Source organism: Echiichthys vipera (assembly GCF_963691815.1).
Source record: "Echiichthys vipera genome assembly, chromosome: 18".
Lineage (NCBI taxonomy): Eukaryota > Metazoa > Chordata > Actinopteri > Perciformes > Trachinidae > Echiichthys > Echiichthys vipera.
In genome coordinates, this window is record NC_139843.1 from 14,829,772 (window position 1) to 14,850,092 (window position 20,321).

Sequence of the window (20,321 nt, forward strand, 5' to 3'; positions counted from 1 at the left end):
AACAATACACACAAAGTTTATTATAATCGAAAAAATACACAAAACTGACACATTAAAGCAAGTTCAATTTAAAAAAAAAAAATGCTGTGAATATATTTGTTTATCTAGTTTTGCGCTTCTTGGCTCGTCTCTGGTCAGCATCGGTGTCTGAGCACTTCTTCACGACACTGCCGGCCTTCACGTCAAAATCCTTTAGAAGTGGGAGCTGCTGCTGTTTGGCTGTGGTCAACGCCCACAGACACAGCTCCAGCCTGTGGGGCGTCCAGTCCTGCTGAGGATCCACTGGGGCAAGAGGGGAGACCAAGCATAAGAATCAAAGTAGATTTAATTTGGCTTTTTTTGGACACTGATCCACGTCAGTGTTTTAATAATATACAAAATAAATGAAAGGGTCATTTTCTATTGAAAAGGGTAAAAAAAAAAAAAGACTGATTCAACGTTGTACAACAATAAAACATGAAATCGAAACCAAAGTAAACAGGAGAATAAAAGTTACCATGGGAAATATGAAAATCTCTAGTTTAATCAAATAAAAGGCAGTGGCAGACTGAAGCGTTAAAAGCCTTTGATTTAAAATAAGAGTTTTCTCTGAGTTTATTTCAGATAAAAAATATAACATAAAAATGCTTCTCCGTGTTTTCTTTTGACTCTGGAGACGGTAAGCGAGTGCTTTATTAACTAATAGCAATGTTTTATTTAGTAGTACTATTATATAATGTGTGACGACGCAGAATTCAGATGCACCCACTGCCCTTGTGTCCCTGTCATTAGCTCACCTTTGTTTAGTTTTTCAGTGCACTGGACCATTTTGCCCAGGTACAGAGTGTAGTGCTTGGCTGTGTACTGGATGGGCTTCAGTCCCGGCACACTCTCCATGGCTTCGTCTGACATGAATGCAGCCCGTTCTGGAGCTCCTGCTGCCAACACAGCTGGATCAAAATGGAGAGTTAGACGCGAGCCAGGCTGAGTGTAGCCATGAGGTGAATACAAACTATTCAAACAGAGCGGGGAGTCCCAGCCGCTCAGTCCACCAGTGTAAAGGACAACGCTGAACACTTACTGAGAAGGCTTTCACTTTGTGCTTTAAGATGATCACAGAGACGTTTTATCAGCAGGAATTCTCAAGATTGAATCTATTTGCTGACAGCAGATTCGATTTGGTTCCTTCAGAAACAGAATAAAGACACTGTGCTCACCTGAAGCGGTGGCTGGGCCAACCCCTTTCAGGGAGCTGAGCTCTGCGATCGCTGCATGCACATCAGGCAGGAGGCTGAAGGCCTTTCTGGAGCATTTCTCCACAGTGTCCTCGCTGTTGGAGGCCACCAGCTGCTGCAGCCTCGGCCTGAACTTCCCTCTCTGCAGAAGAGCACACGGGGCCACTCAAGGACACAGCTGATGCACTGTTCTGCCTCTTCATACCTATACTACATGTTTGTAGGAGTATTCAGAAATATTTTGTTGTGGCTGTGTTGAAGCTACTTGGGACTATTATGATTTAATGTCTGGACTCTTACAGTGAGCTTCCATTCCATCAGTTTCACCAGCTCCGACTGACTGACGTGTTTGTCAGGTCGACTGGAAATGAGCGTAGGCAGCTCCTCTTGGTACCTGACCGCAGATACACATAGGTTAGGCTCAGTTACCTTTAATCTTATACTCAAAGCAAAGGACTTAACTCAGTTCATATAACACATTTCATATATACAGGGATAGATATACTTTTTATATCTACATTCATGAAAAAGACACTGCACCTTTTGTAAATGTGGGTTAAGACATTTGACAAAACTCTCCAACTTTAAGGTCCACTCACTAGTTTTTCAAGATCTTTCGACTTCATCGTCTAGTTTTTGTCACAGTTGCCATGGAGATAACTTAAGCTAATAGTTGAGAAGCACTGTAATGACAGTAGGGCTGGGTACCGAACTTTGATAGTTTTAGGCACTGACCGAATTGCCTCTATAGTATTGATTATCTAAACATTCTGTGTCATTCAAAATCAATTTTCATTAGGTAGGAGAAAAAATCCCATCAGAGTCAGTAAGCCAGTAAGCCAATAAGCCTGAAGCGTGCCTCTAACGAGGCAGGTGATTGGCTGTCTAACATTACACACACTCGAGGTGAGTGAGAGATGGGGCTCACATGTCTGTTTGTGTGTTGTGTGATTTGAGAAGCTTGACTACAGTGTGCATCGCATAGGTGTAAAGCAGCTGAAAAATTGAAAAATGTACCATAATAAGTCACTTAAAAATATTTTTTCCCTTTTAATATTTATTTTTGTTGATATGTATTAGAGCCGGTGTCGGTATCTAAAATGTTTGAACAATACCCAGCCCTGACTGAAAGTTACTAAAATGCCAACAAATCAAATGCCATGACAACTGAACAGACCCTCTCCTCTGCTGATGAAGTCACTGACCTTGAGTTGGGATTGTTTTGTCAAACTGCTATTTTCAAGGTCAAGAATGAACTTTAAATGCCTCAGAGATAAATCAATGATATAACATGCTGGAAGAAAAAATGTAAACATAATTTCTTTAGAATCAGAAATATTTTAATAATCCCAGGGGGAAATAGTTTCTTACAGTGTAAAATGTTACCATGTCTCTTCCTTTAAGGCAGGGGTGCCCAATTCCGGTCCTGGAGGGGAGCTTCAGCTGCTTGCTAACGAGCACATCATTAGACTCAGGTGTGTTGGAGCAGAGAGAAGCCTAAAACATGCAGGACAGGAACTGGGCACCCCTGCTTTAAGTAGTGAAATTCAGTGTGATTTTCTAAAAAGCGTTTTACCACTTGTCGAGCTTCAGCAGCTTTCCAGGTTTCTTTCCTTTGGACTTTTCCTCCACTACATCCCAGTATTTCCCGAACACACTCCTCCATGTGTCTGGGTCCTCACAGGAAAACAGAGCACTCATGGCAGCAGAGCTCACACCATCACCTGCGAGAACACACACACACATACACACGGCAGTTTGTAAAAGCTCTATCAACAGGAATAGACTACATTAAGCATGTTCTTTTATTATTATCACTTCACACCTCAAACGAAGGAATAAAACAAAACAGAAAAGAGGCCGATAATCTCAAGGAAACTCCTGAAGTGTTGTGACGAGATACGGAATTCTCGCGAGATGACAGAGCAAAATACTACTTCCGGCGCCGCAAGCTGTGTGAGCAACAGTTTCAGAAGGTTTGTCCCCTGAAATACTTTGTTATTGACATTAAATAGACATTGTCATCCAGTAGGATACACATTTAGATTTTTCTCTAACTGACCGACATACTTGGAAAAGTATAAACTGTCGTGCGCGTGTCGACTTTGCAAAAAGTGCTCGGTAGCTGCGTTAGCCAGCTAGCATTAGCATCACATTCCAGTCATGTTTATGGTGCAAGTTACAGGTTACACTGTACAGCGAGTTTAGCTGTCTGCAGACAACACACCCGCAGACAAGTGGACACCGGAGAGGAGATGACGGATCTGCCTCTGCAATTAAACCCTGTTTTTGAGTGAAGCAAAGCACTAAATCAAGGGTTTAACATTAGGAAACTTATAGCAACGTTATTCAATGTAAATGTCAATGCACATGTCGTTTTGTCTTTCGCTGCACATGAGCACGAAATAGCTATAATCAGGGCGTGCTAGGATTCTGAATCACGTGCTTGAAACTGCTTTCAATCTGTGTTATGATATGGCATATATATAGCTATATAGCTTTGCATGAAAAATAGCTTATGATTAACAGATTATCAAAATAGTTGGCGTTTATATTTACGTCGAGTTAGTTAAAAAACTAACTCGTCCTTCTGTAGAAGGCTGTCTCAAAACATCATGTTGGTTGTTTATAATACAATAACATCTAATTGAATTTGATGAACAAGTGCAATACTAAGTATGCTGAATACTGGGTCTTGTACTGTATACAAATATGTAGTTTGCCACAGCTTTAAGGTGCTAGAAAAGCATAAATGCACCTTGAAATGCTTTAAAAGTGCTTGAATTTGATTTTGGAAAAGGTTTAGGAACCATGAATAAATCAATTACCAGCTCGAGGTAGAAGGAGATTAATCCAAACAAAAACTCAGAGCAGCAAAATAAGAATGCGGACAGACAGGTACAGAAACAGAATGGACATCCGGCAGCATTTAAGACTTAAAATATTTATCTGTTAGTAAGAGCTGACTGAGCCATTAAATGCAATTTTAGGGTCCCCTTGAAAACAAGATGATACATTTGATGTGGTTTATCCTGATTTAAGAGATGTGCCTATATGCAGCTAAATATGTCCCACTTCATGTGTTTAAATTCATTTTCTGGTTTTATTCAGTAAGGAGAAAGAAAGAAGAGTTTGGCATGTTTTGATATACTTACATTTATAGTGGATAAAATATTCTCAGTTGATGTGATGAACTTTCAGTTTCTATTCAACAGAAGTAAACATCAAATCTTTGTGACAAACATGTACATAACAGATCATAATTAGAATTTCTTAGATTTTGATTGCGATAGACATCTAATGTGTGTACCTAACTAAAAACCCAGATAATAAAATGCTGTGTGTTGCTCACATCTCTCACTAGCAAGTTGGCTCTCATGGGAGCACATGAAGAGGACTCTGTGCTGCTGCAGACATTGACAAGGCCGGCGGTTCTTCAACAAGTATGTGCTGTTTAATCGTCTAAAATATGTAACAGATATTTCTTACATGATGCCATATCGTCTACACCAAGTACTATGTAAATATAACATCTTAGAGTGCCACCTTCTGGTCGATTTTTTTTTTTGTTTTTTTACTGCCTCAAAACATTTCACATTTTGCAAAGATTTCTTTTAAAGCAGTGCAGTAAAAGTGAAAGGAGCTTATTAATTTGCACGTCACTTGATGCTCATCTAGTCCCTTTGTATTGTTTCTGAGCTCAAAACCACTGTTGTCTGCTCCAGGAACATGGAGAAAATGTCACGGGTCACCACAGCCCTCGGCAGCAGTGCCATCAGTGGCCGAACTATGTTCTGCCACTTGGACGCGCCCGCCAACGCCATCAGCGTGTGCCGTGACGCCACACAGGTGGTGGTTGCTGGCCGCAACATCTTCAAGATATATGCACTGGAGGAGGAGCAGTTTGTGGAGAAGCTGAATCTGCGCGTGGGCCGTAAACCCTCTCTCAACTTCAGTTGCGCGGACGTCATGTGGCATCAGATGGAGGAGAACCTGCTGGCCACAGCTGCCACCAATGGGGCGGTGGTCACCTGGAACCTGGGAAAACCCTCTCGTAACAAACAGGACCAGCTGTTTACTGAGCACAAACGAACTGTCAACAAAGTGTGCTTCCACCCCACAGAGGTTTACATGCTGCTAAGTGGCTCACAGGATGGCTTCATGAAGTGCTTCGACCTGCGCAAGAAGGAGTCTGTCAGCACTTTCTCAGGTAGAATATTATGTGATAAATATCAGTTTATCACTTGAAATACAACTGCTGAGTGCTTTTCATGACACACGCTTTATTTTAATGTCTTCACTGTTTTGGGGATTAAGATTTCAGCAGGAAACAAGAAAAACAAATCATGAGTGTGTTTGAGCAGAAATTATGTTTTACCTTTTAGAAATTAGGAAACAAACTCTGTCTGTGGTTGTTGCTCTTTTCCCCACTCCCTTTCTTCCAGGTCAGTCAGAGAGTGTGAGGGATGTCCAGTTCAGCATGAAGGATTATTTCACATTTGCTGCATCCTTTGAGAATGGCAACGTCCAACTGTGGGACATCAGGCGGCCGGACCGCTACGAACGAATGTTCACTGCCCACACTGGCCCCGTGTTCTGCTGCGACTGGCACCCTGATGACAGGTAAAAGAAAGTGACTTTTGTGACACAAGTCAACTGAGAAATTGGAGCTTTTCTTTTCTAAAGTTTCTCGGTTCATACTGTTATGTCACTTACGTTTAGTAGTAGTTTTTTTTATTATTGTCGTTAATAGCGTTTTCCCCTTTATTTCCAATTTAGGGGATGGCTCGCCACTGGAGGCAGGGATAAGATGGTGAAAGTGTGGGACATGACCACTAATCGGGCCAAGGAGATCTACTGTGTCCAGACGATCGCCTCAGTGGCGCGGGTCAAGTGGCGGCCTGAGAGGAAGTTTCATTTAGCCACCTGTTCCATGATGGTGGATCACAACATCTATGTGTGGGATGTCCGCAGACCTTTCATTCCCTTCGCTACATTTGAGGAACATAAGGATGTGACCACCGGTATTGTGTGGCGCCACCAGCACGACCCTCATTTTCTGCTCTCTGGCTCTAAGGACAGCACACTCTACCAACACATGTTCAAGGACGCCACCCGTCCCGTGGACAAGGCCAACCCTGAGGGTCTGTGCTTCGGACTGTTCGGCGACTTGGCCTTTGCAGCCAAGGAGAGTCTGATCAGCAGTGACGCCAACAGAAAGCCTTACTCTGGAGGCGACCGCCGCCACCCCATCTTTTTCTTCAAGAAGCCCGATCCGACAGAACAGTTTGCCCATGTGTCCAGCGCCCTTACCGTCTTTGAGACAGACTTGGACAGTAACCGCATGGATTGGTTTGTCAAGACAGCACAACTCTACCTCCTCTGTGGAAAGCCGTTTGGCGAACTGTGTGACCACAATGCCAAGGTGGCCCGCGAGCTCAATAGACCTCAGGTCAGACCGTCAGAAAGATCGATCCAGGGACAAATCTGTACTGTTGTCAAATAATCCAGTTAGGTTTCGATGTTGTCTGTTTAAATGGAACGTTGACAGATTATTATTTAAAAATAATTCATGGACGTATTACTTTAAAACAATAATACAGTTTCACATTACTATAAAATCTTATGTTTATTACTCTCTTGGAAAAGTAACTAACTGCACAAGAGCTGTAACTAACTATTTTCATTATCTATTTATCCACCAATTACTTTCCCGATTGTTTGGTCTAAAAGTAAATCCTAAGAACATGTCCAACATAAGTTCCCAGAGCCCCTGACAATGTCTTAAAATGTAAAGCTTTGTCTGACCAGAATTTCCAAAACCAAAACACCAAGAAAGAAATATTCACATTATTATTAACTGATTAATTCCCTGATCACTTCACCGCTAACTGCTGGTTGATGCTGAGGTTATTTTAATTAATTGAGTCAACGTGTAACGTTAAGCCCCCTCATTATCATCATAAATTGTTTAAGAAATGACAGACATTTAAAAGTGTTTAGGTTTTATAATCATGATTGTCTAAAATATTTGAGTCTAACTCTCTGGGTCATTTGATTTTTGTAGATTGATTCATGAACATTTGACCCGTGCGATAGGTCTAACAGGATTTAAAGACAAGGAATGGTATCATTAATAGATATTAGCTGATTGAAAGTAACAAAAAGTAACATCCTGTTAGATACTGAAATTGTAGCCGTGCTCCACTTGTAATGTAACCGGTCACTTTTTAACACATTACTTCAAAAGTATATATATGTGATACAAAGTAATTGTGTTTGACATGTTTCATCAATAGGCGTGTTTCCATGAGCCCTATAGAGTGGCCTCCAAGAAAGTATCAGTCCACGCCCTCTCAAATGGCCGTTCACTCGCCACGTTTCCATTACAACAAAAAAAGCCAGAGGAGGATTTAAGAGACTCCGGAGGTGATGAATCACTCTGAATGGGCTTAGATCGCCGGTGATCAGCTGATCAGTGATCGCGTGCGTGCGTGTAAATGGGTGAGAGAGAGCGGTATGGAGCATGCAGCAAAGGACCACAGGTCGGAAATTCAGTCCAGAATCCGTACACAGATCATTTTCTGTGCTGTGTTCTTCTACAACAATTGTTAAAAGCGTCTCTTCTTCGCCGTGTTGTTGTGGCGTCTGTAGGTCTGTACGACCACACGTCACATCTCGCGGATGGCTACATCCAATCAGCAACCGGTTATATCTCAAGGGACAGGGCCTCTTTCTACTCGGTCAAACAGCCTTCTGAGTGACTCACATGCAAATTAGGGGCGTTTTTGGCGAGATAGACCCGCCTCATTTAGGGTAGTTGACCATAGTGGAAACGCACCTAATAACTACTTTTTTCCTTTAATATAAAGGTTTCCACAACATGGACCATGTTGAGAATTATGTTCTCTGACCCAGCAAACCTCACAACGCCCAGTCTAAACCACAGCCTCAGTAAACTGGGTACTTTGCCTTTAATGAACAGGTAAATACCCTTTTCAGTGTGCCATTACAAAAACGGTGATCATTACCATTATCTAGTGCTGATGAACATTGTGCTTTCAGTTTCAATATGAAGGAAATAAGTTCGGGGATAGGCTCAGAGAGCAGGCTGGATCGGAGTAAAGGGGAGAGCAGGCAGGACAACATCCACCTGGAGACTGGGAACTCGCACATCAGCAATAATAATGAAGGTGAGAGCGGCCATTAAGACTCTGTTTGTCCTTATGTTCTTTGTATTTTTATTCACCATTAAATAAGCCATTCATTCCATTTCCCTACAGAAAATGAGGAGACAGAGGGAAGCGAGGGCCAGGCTGAATATATGTTCGGTGATGCTGAGTTAGATGACGACGACCTCTACCCAATGGAGCATGACAACCAAACGGGTCAGTCGCCGTCCCTTCTCCGAGGAAAATAAAAGTCGCTTACGTCACTGACTGCTTTTTATAGCCGCCTCCATGCTCAGCGCTCTTTTGTCTATTATTATCTTTGCTCCTTTTGTCACAACAGAAGAGCAGGAGTACACGCTGCCCCAGGAGGCTTTCCAGCTGCGCCATGAGATCATGGATAACCCGTCCGCCCCGGAGCACCTTCAACAGGACAAGGCCGATTCTCCGCACGTCAGCGGCAATGAGGCAGAGGTCACCTGTCTGACGCCCATAGAGTCCTTCTCACTCATCTCCATTTCCAATCCGCTGTTCAGCCCACATTTACCTGCCAGCTTTTTCTGTCCCATCGTGCGGGAGATGCTGAGCTATTACGCCGAGCAGGGTGACGTGCAAATGGCCGTGTCCGTGCTCATCGTCTTGGGGGACCGCATCCGTAAAGAGATTGATGACCTCACACAGGTCAGATTGAGATTAGTGTTGTAAAAACTTAATTAACATATTTAATGTTCTAGAACTTGAGTTTTTTGTATTGGCAGAGGCATTAATGAAAAACTTAAATATCTGATGTCAGGATATCATTTATGTGAAATGGAAAAATGTATTCAATTATGACACTGCAGTTTTTGAAGCTCTAAAACTGATTTGTGTTTCCATTCCAGGAGCACTGGTACATGTCCTACATAGACCTGCTTCAGCGATTTGAGTTGTGGAACGTGTCCAATGAGGTTATCAAGTTGAGTACGTGCAGCGCCATCACCTGCCTGAACCAGACATCTACAACACTTCACATCAACTGCAGCAACTGCAAGCGGCCAATGAGCAACAAGGGCTGGATTTGTGACAGGTATGAGATGTTTTATGGGGAGTTACAGGACCAGTAACTTACTGGAGTACAATTGTTTACTGCTTCTTCCACACAACCTCTGCACGCTTTACTGAGTATTTATTCAATTCTGACGTGAATCACGCTCTTACAAACGCTCCGTTTCTCTTCTCTAGGTGCCACCAGTGTGCCAGCGTATGTGCAGTGTGCCACCATGTGGTGAAGGGACTGTTTGTTTGGTGTCAGGGCTGCAGCCACGGTGGACATCTGGAGCACATTATGAACTGGCTGAAGAGCAGCACACACTGCCCAGCCGGCTGCGGTCACCTGTGTGAGTACACCTGAGCCCGTCACAACCACTGTTCACACAGCTGGTGCTCCGGGGGAGTGGGAATGAGTCGTCACACCGGCCTGGATCTCTCTCACACACACACGCACACGCACACACCACAGACAAACGGGATGTCTCCATTCCTCCACATGGGCCTGTGTGTGGACGAGGATTACATGTGCTTTCCTGGACAGACGCTCAAGAGCAAACACATTCATATTTGAATTGGTGAATTTGTACATAAAAAGATGTTATGATAGATATTCAAAGAATATAACAATATTTTTTGTCACTTTACACACTGCATTTTACAGTTTTTAAAGCCCTCAGTAAAGTCGTGTAGACGATACAGGAAGAATTATCCGTTCAATTAAATGGATTGTTATTGTGTGTACATAATGCAAACATTTTTTTGAAGGACTGTGGATATTGTTGAATTAATTTATATGAGAAATAGCTCTCTATTCATACAATACATTAAAACAATAGTGAAGTTGTCCTGGACCAGTGAAGTCTGTCTTGTCAACTACATTCAAAAGTCCCATATCATGCTCATTTTCAGGTTCAGGCTTTTATTTTGGGTTTCTACAAGAACATGTTTACATGCTTTTATGTTCAAAGTCAGTTTAAAGACACAGTTTCTGAATACAGGCTGTGTGCATTTTTGTCGACTTGGCGTCTTGATACTTCCACAGTTTCAACTTTATTAAAATAAAGACATGGGAAATTTCACTTTTTAACAACATGGGACCTTTAACAGAAAATAGCTTAACTTCAGTGTATATAATGCTGTTCTGATGAATTAAAGTGGATGTAGACTGTGCAACATGAACATTTAACATTTCATTCAAAGTTCACACCTCTTGTCTGCTGAGCAGTTCCTGTGGAGCAGTCAGAATATACAGCATAGCTCGAGGGCACCTTTAGTGAGAGGAAAGAACTATTTATTCATTTTCCCCAACCACACTTTACTCTCTTGGGCCCAGAAGTCCCAACTGGCTACCCGCCAACATCTCTGGCCTCACGTCCAGCAGCTTAACACAATGTGTGCTGCTCAGTGTGTTGCTTGTCATAGTTGTATAGCTCACTAATAGTGAGATACACAACAGATGCGTGTGTGAAGCCAACAGAGACGACTTCTGTCCAGATAAACCGCAACAGAACAGCGCTGCGCTGGGGGAAATCTGACCGTTACTGTCAAAATCAGTTCTACATCCCAGTGCTGTGAAGCCCGATGGCAATCGGTTGGAGGATTTTACAATTGACTTTTCAGTTTCTTTTAACCCTCACAACAAGAGTAAATCATCACCAAGAGATGGAGAATATTTCATCAGCCCAACTCTCAACGCTTATTGTGTTTATTTGGGCACATTTATATTCTGGATGCTGGTCAGCAACGCCAAGTGTTTGTCTTACACTCCTGTTAACATCTCACTGGCACAGTCGTCACCATCATCTCTAGTAGTTTCACATTTCCCCCCAGTTGTCCTGTCAATCATGAGGGCCGGTGCAGTGATGTATGGTGCTTGAGGCTGGTGTATCTGGATCAGCTGCTGACGCTCAACTCAGCCAACATCCATATTGCGCCAAGGTTGTTTACTGAGCAGCAACTGTCACCACATGGATTTACCGCCAATGGCTCCTGGCACAATAGAGGATTTTCAGATGTACTCCGTATGAGGACATCCCAACAACCAGGAGGGGAATCCCTGACTCCCGAGGCTCAGTTGCTCAGCTGCCGTGTAGTTTTTTGCAAATTAAATATTGACCACATCAATAGTCGGACTAATCCGATCCACTTGATGAGACACACAAACATATTTGTGACACACTATAATCATTTGTAAAGTTCCCAATATCTTCCACACATCTGCTGAAGTCTGATGCAGAGCTTGATGAGCACCATAGATCCCACTTTGAGGTTTTTACTTTGAAGTAAAAAATAAACCACTGACGAATGTTTAATAAAACGGAAGTGTAAAATATTAATGCACTCCTCTACCTGAGCACAAACCTCATGCATTGTGAATTCCTCTTGCCACCACAAATTGGCACAAAGTCATCAATCATTCTGTAGTTTTTCAATTGCTTGTTAAAAACTATTCAGATGTAACAGGATTACGAATTTAAGCGTCAGAGAAAATGCTGATCACCTCTTTATATGCAGAGCACGAGTGAAACAGCTCATTCCACCATTACATATAGGATCCTAATGCATCCTGTCCACATTTTACTGCTACTCCTCTGAAACCTTGATACAACTGATCATGGAATATCTCCCAAAAAGACAATTCTGCAGGTGTTTTTTTTTTGTTTGTGTGTGTGTGCACAAACACTCACCATTTCACATGGTTCTAACATACTGTAAATACTCAACGGTGGGACCTCCAATAAATTTGCATATATTTCCTCCAAGCTGTCATGAAATCAATGTTTTTTCACGTTTGTGGATAAAAAATATGAAGCAGTAGAGACCATCTTGTGATGGGATCACACCACCTGCAACGGCAAACTGAGCCAGGAGCGTAAAGCGGGAGGAAATGTCTCGTCCCTATTTCCTAACCCCCTGCTTCTGTCGCTCTTGCTCAGACCACAGCCATTTTCGAATGCTTTTCATTTTGATCTCAGCTACCCACAAATAATGTTTTGTGACTGCAGTGATAAAATCTGCCCAGACATTTACACCTCGCAAAATAGTCCAAACCAACTCTGTGTGGTCCCTGTGACAGTAGGTGTCTCCAGGACCACATTTTGCCATGATGACACAGACCCACAAGGTGAAAACAATATCAGCATCACTGTCATGGCTTGTAGAAATGAGCAAATGTTGCTTTTTTTACCCGGATTTACTGCTCCAACGTCTGATTATAACCTAAAATATTTAAATGGAAAAAAATTAGTTGCATGCGTCAATTTAAAACAAATAAAAAGGACACAATTGTTCAACTTTCAAGCAACAAGGTTTTAATTCAGGTCCAAATATAACAAGGACTACCTGGCATTTTAAAGATTTAGGAGAATTTCAGGGTAAAATCAATCAAATTCAATCAGCTGAATATTCATTCATTCATTAAAACCTTTGATTTTTTCCATGTGTTTGGTGCACAAAAACAAAAGGCAGGTTTTTCAAGTTCATATACCAACCACTTCATTGCACCACTGAGGCGGAACATAATGTAATGATTAACTGACAGTTCTCACAAATGTCTCTTAAAAATGCATTCAGCAGGACAAACACCCAACGACGGCGTACAAATAATTTCATTCAAATATTGTATAACTGTAGAACATCTTTTAACTACTTATTCTAACTTCGACTACCAGACTACTTGGGAGGGAAGAATTATCCGTCTTCGGCTTGTGGCATGAACATCATTTAAACCACATTTCATTTCAGAGGAAGGTTTTCTCTTCTTTTTGAAACATTTCACAGTATTACAGACCCTGATCCACAATCAGCCTGCCCTCCTCTCTGTGTGTGTTTTCAAAACCCAGCTCCTAGAGTCCAGTATACACCAGCACAAGCGTGTGAGGGTCACGTACCCTTCCTGCCTGTTTGTCATTCCCCTGCAGTAGCTGCCATCACCCTTGGCCTTGTCTGCATCTGGCGAGCTCTGGTCCATCCGCCAATCCCAGAGGTCAGCTTATTCACTCCCCGAGCTGCTCTGGTCTGACAGGGCTGGCCTTGTCTTTGGCCTTCTCTCATTCCAACTGAGATTGTTCAGGGTGGTTAGATCACCCTCCGTCGAATATTGGCTAACGCCTCTGGAAATACAAGAAATTAAAGTTATTTCCTCTTGTTTTATATGTTTTAGAGCTCTTCCAGCACTTGATTCGTTGTTTCAAGTACTCACCTGTCAAAGTTAAGGCCGTTCCCAGCTATCAGAGACTTTTTCGGGGGCACTTAGTCGCCTCAGACTCTGAAGAACAGTTTGCAGGGTCCCCGCTGTAATGATGACAGGCATTAGCATTGGACTCCACAAAACAACACGAATCACTGAGTGTTACACCGTCTTACCCAGTTCTTCTTCATGGGAATCCAGCTTCTTCAGAAGGTCTGCAACACTGGAGCGTGTCAGGCCCTCCGCTGCTGTAACAAGAAGTAAAATCCTTTATTTATTACTCACAAAACATAAAAAGGTGTTATCCACGCCAGGACACCTCAACTGACCTTTAACACCATTTGTTTTATCGTCCATGGCAGTATAAGAGCTGCTATTCCCATCAGTAGTGAAACAGGAGCGCAGTTCAGCGCTACAGGCCCTGGACTTCGCCAGCGTGGCGCTCATGTCCTGAGCCAGTCTGTGGTTCTCCACCAACTCAGCATGGACCCTCCTCCACGCCATCTTGTCCTCCATCAGACATCCCTCCATCACAGTACGAAGCTCCTTCTCCTGGGACACCTGGCTCTGCAGGCTCTCCGCCTCCTCACAGTGCTATAAAGGGAGAGTTAGTTGAATGTAGGTAGATGTTTTTTTAAGTTAAGTCAGAGATGTGTAATATTTGTTTGGTAGTTACAGTGAGTGTTTGCTTTTTAGTTACTTTGTGTAGCTGAATGGCCATCTCCTGCATCTCAGCTTCAAGCTGGTCAGCATACGCCTGTTCCAGAGCATCGCTTGGTGGGCGAGCACTGCTGTGCCACCTTGCAATAGCCGAGGTCATCTTGCGCTTGGGTCCAAACAGTCTGTAGATCGAGAATGCCTTTAGCATTTCATACAATGAGAAAACACACTGTATGTGCTGTGCTTTAGTAAATGTGAAAACTCTCTTACGTGATCCCTATTTCTTTGAGATCATTTTCAGTCAGGGTGAGAAATATCCGCAGGTCGATGTCTTGCTCCTCGAGTTTGGGAAGATATTTAGAGAAGCCGATTTGTTCCAAGAACTCTGCCAGATCCTACAGGTTTTAGACACAACACAGTCCATGAAACGCACACGCACACACACACACACAAAATTAGAGGTCATATCACTGACACATCAGAAAGTGAGCAAACGTAGACGTGCCTTTGGCCCAGTGTAGGAGGGTGGAAGACCATGTGAGAGCAACCCACAGTTCCCTGTTCCGCTGGAGTGCGCTGCATCGTTGCTTCCACGGCGACTCTTGACTTTTGAATAATGGCCCTTATTTACTCTGCGAGAGCTGCTCTTTTTACAGTGGTCGGAGTCCTGGTGAGGGAAAGGGAGGCTGTGTCACAGAGATGTCTACATCAAATCTGGCGTTTGATTCCAAATCAGTGGGATAACTGTGTTCTTGTGCTCACCTCGTTGCTCTCCACTGAGCCTTCCCAGTTAAGGCCTTTCACTTGAGGCAGGCCTTCACTGCTGCTACTGCTGCTCCTCATGGTGGGCATGTCATTGTCAAAGAATGGACTGTCATCTGTGGCGGTATCAGAAAATATTGAATTGCTTCGGCAGATGCCCAGTTGAACAGAGGCCATTACTTCTATTACAGTATTTGTTGTGGTGCATTTCTTCTAAATACGTGTAACTATTAAAGTAATGTATTTCAGATGTCATAAAATGCTGGTAATTGTCTGCCTCTCACCTCTGCTGCTATTGCTTTGGCCGTCCAGCTCGTTGATGGGTGAGGTCACGTCACGGCAGCAGATGCCTTCACTCTGCTCACCGATATCTCGAAAAGCCATGTAGCCTGGAGATGCTGCAGGAGGCTCTGTAAGGAGAGGAGCAGTATTGAACTTCATCCCTATTCACGACTATAGTTATGAACGGCATCATGCTGAGATTTTTTTACAGAATAAAATCAACTGCTTAATTGCAAATACATTGTCACCTGAATTTGTCACATTTTGTAATAATTCCTGTGATGAAATCTCAATAGAGTTCAAGGAAAAACTATCTACTGTACACACAGTAGTTTAAGTGTCAATCAACCTCTTTAATGCACAGACTGATTTTGTTTCCTTTTTTAGACATTTTTGTGTAATTTGTCTCAAAGGTCCGATATGCTACTTTTCTGGTTCATAATTGTATTCTGGGTTTCTACTAAAACATGTTTAAATGCTTTAATGTTAAAAAAAAAAAATACTGTCTGAATATACCTGTATTTACTCTTACGCTTCATTTTTGTGCCTGTCTCTTTAAAACCCCCTTTGAAAAAGCCCAGTCTGCTCTTACTGGTGAGCGTATTAGGGTCTTCTGCATCTGCACTCTATCGTTGCCCCGTCATTACAGCCTGAGAATGACTATGACGGCACTGTAGCTGCACTTTCTATCTATATATAGTGTAGTTGTGACATCACAACCGTACAGAAGTCCTGACGGCTCCTTTAAAGACACAGTTTCTGAATACAGGCTGTGTGCATTTCTCTGTGGATTCAGGGTTTGGATACTTTCACAGTATTTATATAGCACCTCCACCTGCTTTATAATACAAAAAAAAAAAAAAGATATGGAAATCTCACTTTTTTACAATATGGGACCTGTAACAACTAGAGTTACTATACCATTTACATGTGACCGGTATGGATACAGGTTGGCAGTATGGATATGTTATGTGACACTACCACACAGTTTGCTGGGGCCTCCTACTCGGAACTTGGCGATGGCCTGGGGCCCATCGTGAATGCTAACGATTTTAGCACGGTTTCTAGGCCTTATCCGCGGGGGTGCGCTGTCCGAGTCCTCGGAGGAGCTTAGGTCTTCAAAATGTCCTGATGAGTTGGAACACGCAGAGAAAAAAAACCAATCATAAAATAAAAAGGACATAGAAAAGATAACAACATATTTTGTAAAAAAATAAATAAAAACTAAACAATGAGAAGTTAAGCCATTTCATTAAGTACCTGGTTTGGTCCTTGGAGAACGTGAGTCAATGAGGCTGACGATCTTGGTGTAGCCGTACACCATGGCTAGTGCACGGGCGGTCTCTCCTTTAGCGTTGCGCTCATCTACTTTAACTTTCTGTAACATTAAAACAAACAAGATGTCAGGTCTATAAGGCATTATCTGTGTGAGCAGGACATCGAGCCTCTTCTTCGTGTAACGTCATCATCACCCATCAGCGGGGAGCAAATTGAACCTACTCACATGATCGAGCAGGTATTGAACAATTATTTCATGTCCAGAAGCAGCAGCCTCCATCAAGGTAGTGAAACCAGACACGGGCTCCCTGTGGATGAAAGAAAAAGCACTGAAAAACTCTGTCTGAATGGAGTGTTGCAATCATTTTGGGATGAATCACAATCAGAATCAGAAATACTTTCATAATCCCAGGGGGAAATTGTTTAAACGAGTGAAGACACTCACTTGACATTGGCGTCAGCGTTGTTATCCAGCAGGAACTTGACCATCTGCTGGTGGCCGGTGCTCGTGCAGTGGAACAGAGCGGTCCAACCTCGAAAGTCCTTCAGCTCCAACTCAGCACCTTGCTTTTGGGGTAAGTCAACATAAAAACCTTTCATAATCCAAATAAAGTTATACAACAAAGCATAGAACCATTACACTCAACTATTACACCTCATCGAGATAACAAAAACTGTCAAAGGACAACCCTTTCTGTTTTTTCTTGTACTTTCTGGGCAGCATTTGTTTTTCATTAATTTAACAGTATGAAAATCCACTTACAAAGACTTTAAACTTGTTTTTGGGTATGTGCATTTTAGTTGACTAATGTTTTATATTAACACGAGGAAACTGTTGAGACGTACGACGACTGACACCTTACTTACTGGTACATTCAAAGCTTACATCTGGGTTTTGAGAGTTAACTGCCAAACAGCCACCTTTGTCTTTGAAAAGGCATTTACGACATCAGTGTTTGCTTAAAGTTTCCAGTTACACTTTTAAAGGTTCAATGTTTTCATTTTGTCACTGCGTATGGTGATTTTGCATTCATAAATGAATACGATAAATCTGTACATATGTTGTGCATGCTAACATAGCATAGCATAGCATGAACTGGTGTCTGACGAAGCTGTCTGTACCTGAAGCAGAAAGTATGCGATACTTTCATTCCCACAGCTTGCTGCCAGCATCAAGGGGGTTAACCCTTTGGCTGTGGCGGCATTTACATTCACACCTGCCTCCAGCAGGAGATTTGCAATGTTGTCATGGCCAATGTAAGATGCATACATCAGTGGGGTCCATCCTCCAATGTTCTTCCCATTCAGGTCCACCTCTTGTCTAAAAAGACACAAGATCATAGTTAATACACACTATAAAAGGTGACAAAAAGGCTGTGGTTGAACACGTCTGGTGATACTATTTATTATTTGGCACTAACTTTCTGATGCACTCTGCCACCACATCGTACTGGCCGATGGAGCAGGCAGTGTGGAGGTCCAGAGGGAGGTCCAGCTCCTCCGGCCGCACCAGGGAGTCACCCAGCCACAGGGAGAGGCTGACACCCAGTTGCTCCGATTCACTGGCTTCATCGCTCAGCTCGGACATTTTTCTTCCTCTTCACTCCCTCCACACGCCTGACAGCAGAGACTGAGCACCAAAGTAAAGGATAAAAGGTTTAGTTTGTGAAATAACCCATATTCTCTCAGCTCATCCAAGCTACCAGGAGCTTGACACCAGATCACACCGGTCCTTGCTTCCTTCCTTACTCTGTTGCTTTGAGAATCGATTTTAAGTTTTTATTGATATCTTACAAAGCCCTGAAAAAACCTTGCCCCAAGTTATTTATCGGACCTCCTGTTACCCCCACGTCCCTTCCCGCACCCTGAGATCCTCGGATGCATCATTGTTGATTGTTCCATGGTTCATGCTGGAAGGTGATCGAGCATTTGCAGTCAGGACACCCAGACTTTAGAACGACCTTCCCGAGGAGTTCAGAGTCTTTTAAAAACCCACTTTTTAAAAATGGCCTTTGTGTGATTTGATCGATTTCGTATTACATTTAAGCTTGTGTTAATGTCTTATTTCTGCTCTTAGTTCATTTCACTCTGTTGTTCTTATTTTTTAATTTAAACATGTTTCTATGTGTGTAAAGTACTCTAACTGTGTTCTGAAAGATGCTGTAGACCTTTTCAACAGAATTCCATTAATAGGCAACAGCCTTGGTCCTTGTGAACTTCCTGTCAGCTGATGTCATTCACATACACTGCAACAGGAAATAAACTGGGACAGGTAAATGATACAATTACCACCACTAAGACCAATGTTAAAATACAGCAGCGTAGGCCTACACCGTTCAACTACGGACAGGAAGGTTTATTTCTAATCAGAAGATCATTTATTGTTGACTTGTCTTAAGCCACGCATCAGAACTGACATGTCAGTGTTTTCAAAACCAATCATTTTTACCTCCGCTTACTCTCTATCACAGGTTGGCTCGTAACTCATTACCGTGGTTAATTAATTACTTTATATTACATTTTATGGATCTTTACAGATGTATTTTCTTAGTATTTTAGTAATTCAGTGATTGATGTTAAGTAGGACAGTCCGAGAAACAGTGAACTAGGACAGATTTAGAATATTTATGTTTACGTCTGTGAAAAGGTATATATACATAGTTTATTATGATTATTATATTTTCAGATTGTTACCCTCCCTGAGTTTTTCTTGTTTAGAAGATAACTTTAGTTTTTTTCCACCGAAAATGTAAATGTCCAACATCTGAAATTGATTAATCCCATCTTGTATTTTCTGAACTACATTCTCCATCTTTTCCATAAAGCCCTGTCAACTACACTACAATCTCCAGATTCAATGTTTCAACATGTTATAAAATCGTCTTACAAACGTTTATCCAGTGTCTTCTTTATTACTTAATGGGACATTTAAATCCTCCTCGGTGCTTTTCTTGCTCAGTGTTTTCAGCAGCCAGAGCTTCTCTTTAGCTAAAGTTAGCTCAGTTAGCTTTAGCTAACGTTAGTCTGGACTTCCCCATCACACACCTATATATGAACTCCGGATAAAACCAGTTCACCGAACGACAAACTAAACGCGCTAATACTCCACAATATGGATGAATGTCAAGAGTTCAAACTTACAGTCAACAGTCACCGTTAGTTTGTTTTCTGAGCGGCTGAAACTTTTTGGATCGTGTGCCACGCTCAATTGTGCTCGTGTTGAAACATGTCCCCCGCCCTTTCCTGTTTGAAAGTACTGCTCAACAGCTCATGCATTATAAAAGATATTTAAAATACTAGACACTTTCACCTCCTACTGCCTTTTTAAAAATCCTTCATCAATGAAATGAAACTATCTGAGAACTAAAAATCACACTTTGATTGGACTGTTCACGGCTCCTGTCCACACCAAGACCTGTAAAGAAAGGTCACAAGTAGACACAGCTGCATTTTGAGGGGTCACCACAGACTGTATAACACAGGGTTCTTACACATTTTCCATTTCATACTTTTCCAGACTCCTTTGAGGATTTTTCAGTCAATATTAAACATCTGAATACCAACTGTTAGATGCTTATGTAAATAAATGGTTTTAAAATCCAAATTTTAACACGCATGTTAAAATTCTGACATATGGTACAGTAATGCTATGATGTGATGAAGTGACACTTTTTACAAGATGTTGTATTCAACTAGAAAATGTATTTGGGGTCAGCCCCCAGATACATTTAGTATTCA

At 42.2% G+C, this 20,321-nt stretch overlaps 3 protein-coding genes across 5 annotated transcripts; 1 reads left to right on the forward strand and 2 right to left on the reverse strand.

Annotated features, from left to right (window-relative positions):
- Nucleotides 1–3,120, reverse strand: LOC310961132 (uncharacterized protein). Its single transcript, XM_083933098.1, has 6 exons — nt 3,040–3,120; nt 2,791–2,938; nt 1,515–1,608; nt 1,197–1,356; nt 777–929; nt 1–282 (listed from the first exon to the last, which is right to left on the reverse strand). Exons 2-6 carry the CDS (start codon nt 2,913–2,915, stop codon nt 101–103), a joined length of 714 nt encoding a protein of 237 aa, XP_083789224.1. The 5' UTR covers nt 2,916–2,938; nt 3,040–3,120; the 3' UTR covers nt 1–100.
- Nucleotides 3,121–3,151: 31 nt separating this feature from the next.
- wdr24 (WD repeat domain 24) lies at nt 3,152–11,061 on the forward strand. The gene is made up of 11 exons (XM_083932149.1): nt 3,152–3,190; nt 4,579–4,657; nt 4,940–5,424; nt 5,660–5,837; nt 5,994–6,666; nt 8,087–8,199; nt 8,280–8,407; nt 8,498–8,602; nt 8,727–9,064; nt 9,265–9,449; nt 9,605–11,061. The coding sequence occupies exons 3-11, from the start codon at nt 4,944–4,946 to the stop codon at nt 9,771–9,773; spliced, it is 2,370 nt and encodes a 789-aa protein (XP_083788275.1). The 5' UTR covers nt 3,152–3,190; nt 4,579–4,657; nt 4,940–4,943; the 3' UTR covers nt 9,774–11,061.
- Nucleotides 10,647–19,778, reverse strand: anks3 (ankyrin repeat and sterile alpha motif domain containing 3). 3 transcript variants are annotated; one of them, XR_014593601.1, is made up of 17 exons: nt 19,725–19,778; nt 18,005–18,213; nt 17,706–17,904; nt 17,029–17,150; nt 16,810–16,891; nt 16,566–16,683; nt 16,287–16,433; nt 15,308–15,433; nt 15,024–15,139; nt 14,767–14,928; nt 14,532–14,656; nt 14,302–14,443; nt 13,931–14,195; nt 13,778–13,849; nt 13,614–13,705; nt 13,303–13,524; nt 10,647–10,680 (listed from the first exon to the last, which is right to left on the reverse strand). XR_014593601.1 is itself a non-coding variant. In XM_083932151.1 (16 exons), exons 2-15 carry the CDS (start codon nt 18,169–18,171, stop codon nt 13,623–13,625), a joined length of 1,923 nt encoding a protein of 640 aa, XP_083788277.1. In that variant the 5' UTR covers nt 18,172–18,213; nt 19,725–19,778; the 3' UTR covers nt 12,763–13,524; nt 13,614–13,622. The 3 variants fall into 3 exon arrangements, 2 of the variants coding, with proteins under 2 accessions (XP_083788277.1, XP_083788276.1); XM_083932151.1 differs by lacking the exon at nt 10,647–10,680 and having other exon boundaries at nt 12,763–13,524; nt 13,778–13,846; XM_083932150.1 differs by lacking the exon at nt 10,647–10,680 and having other exon boundaries at nt 12,763–13,524.
- Between the last annotated feature and the right edge of the window lie 543 nt (nt 19,779–20,321).

Excerpts from the sequence above, each read along its gene's own strand:
- LOC310961132 (XM_083933098.1), bottom strand. The coding sequence starts at position 2,915 with ATGAGTGCTCTGTTTTCCTGTGAGGACCCAGACACATGGAGGAGTGTG. Across the intron at positions 1,357-1,514 it reads TGATGGAATGGAAGCTCACT|AGAGGGAAGTTCAGGCCGAG; the intron begins GTAAGAGTCCAG and ends GCTCTTCTGCAG. Across the intron at positions 283-776 it reads CACTGAAAAACTAAACAAAG|TGGATCCTCAGCAGGACTGG; the intron begins GTGAGCTAATGA and ends CTCTTGCCCCAG.
- anks3 (XM_083932150.1), bottom strand. The coding sequence starts at position 18,171 with ATGTCCGAGCTGAGCGATGAAGCCAGTGAATCGGAGCAACTGGGTGTC. Across the intron at positions 17,151-17,705 it reads TCGCATACTTTCTGCTTCAG|CAAGGTGCTGAGTTGGAGCT; the intron begins GTACAGACAGCT and ends TTACCCCAAAAG. Across the intron at positions 16,892-17,028 it reads AACGCTGACGCCAATGTCAA|GGAGCCCGTGTCTGGTTTCA; the intron begins GTGAGTGTCTTC and ends TTTCATCCACAG.
- wdr24 (XM_083932149.1), top strand. The coding sequence starts at position 4,944 with ATGGAGAAAATGTCACGGGTCACCACAGCCCTCGGCAGCAGTGCCATC. Across the intron at positions 5,425-5,659 it reads GTCTGTCAGCACTTTCTCAG|GTCAGTCAGAGAGTGTGAGG; the intron begins GTAGAATATTAT and ends CCTTTCTTCCAG. Across the intron at positions 9,450-9,604 it reads AAGGGCTGGATTTGTGACAG|GTGCCACCAGTGTGCCAGCG; the intron begins GTATGAGATGTT and ends TCTCTTCTCTAG.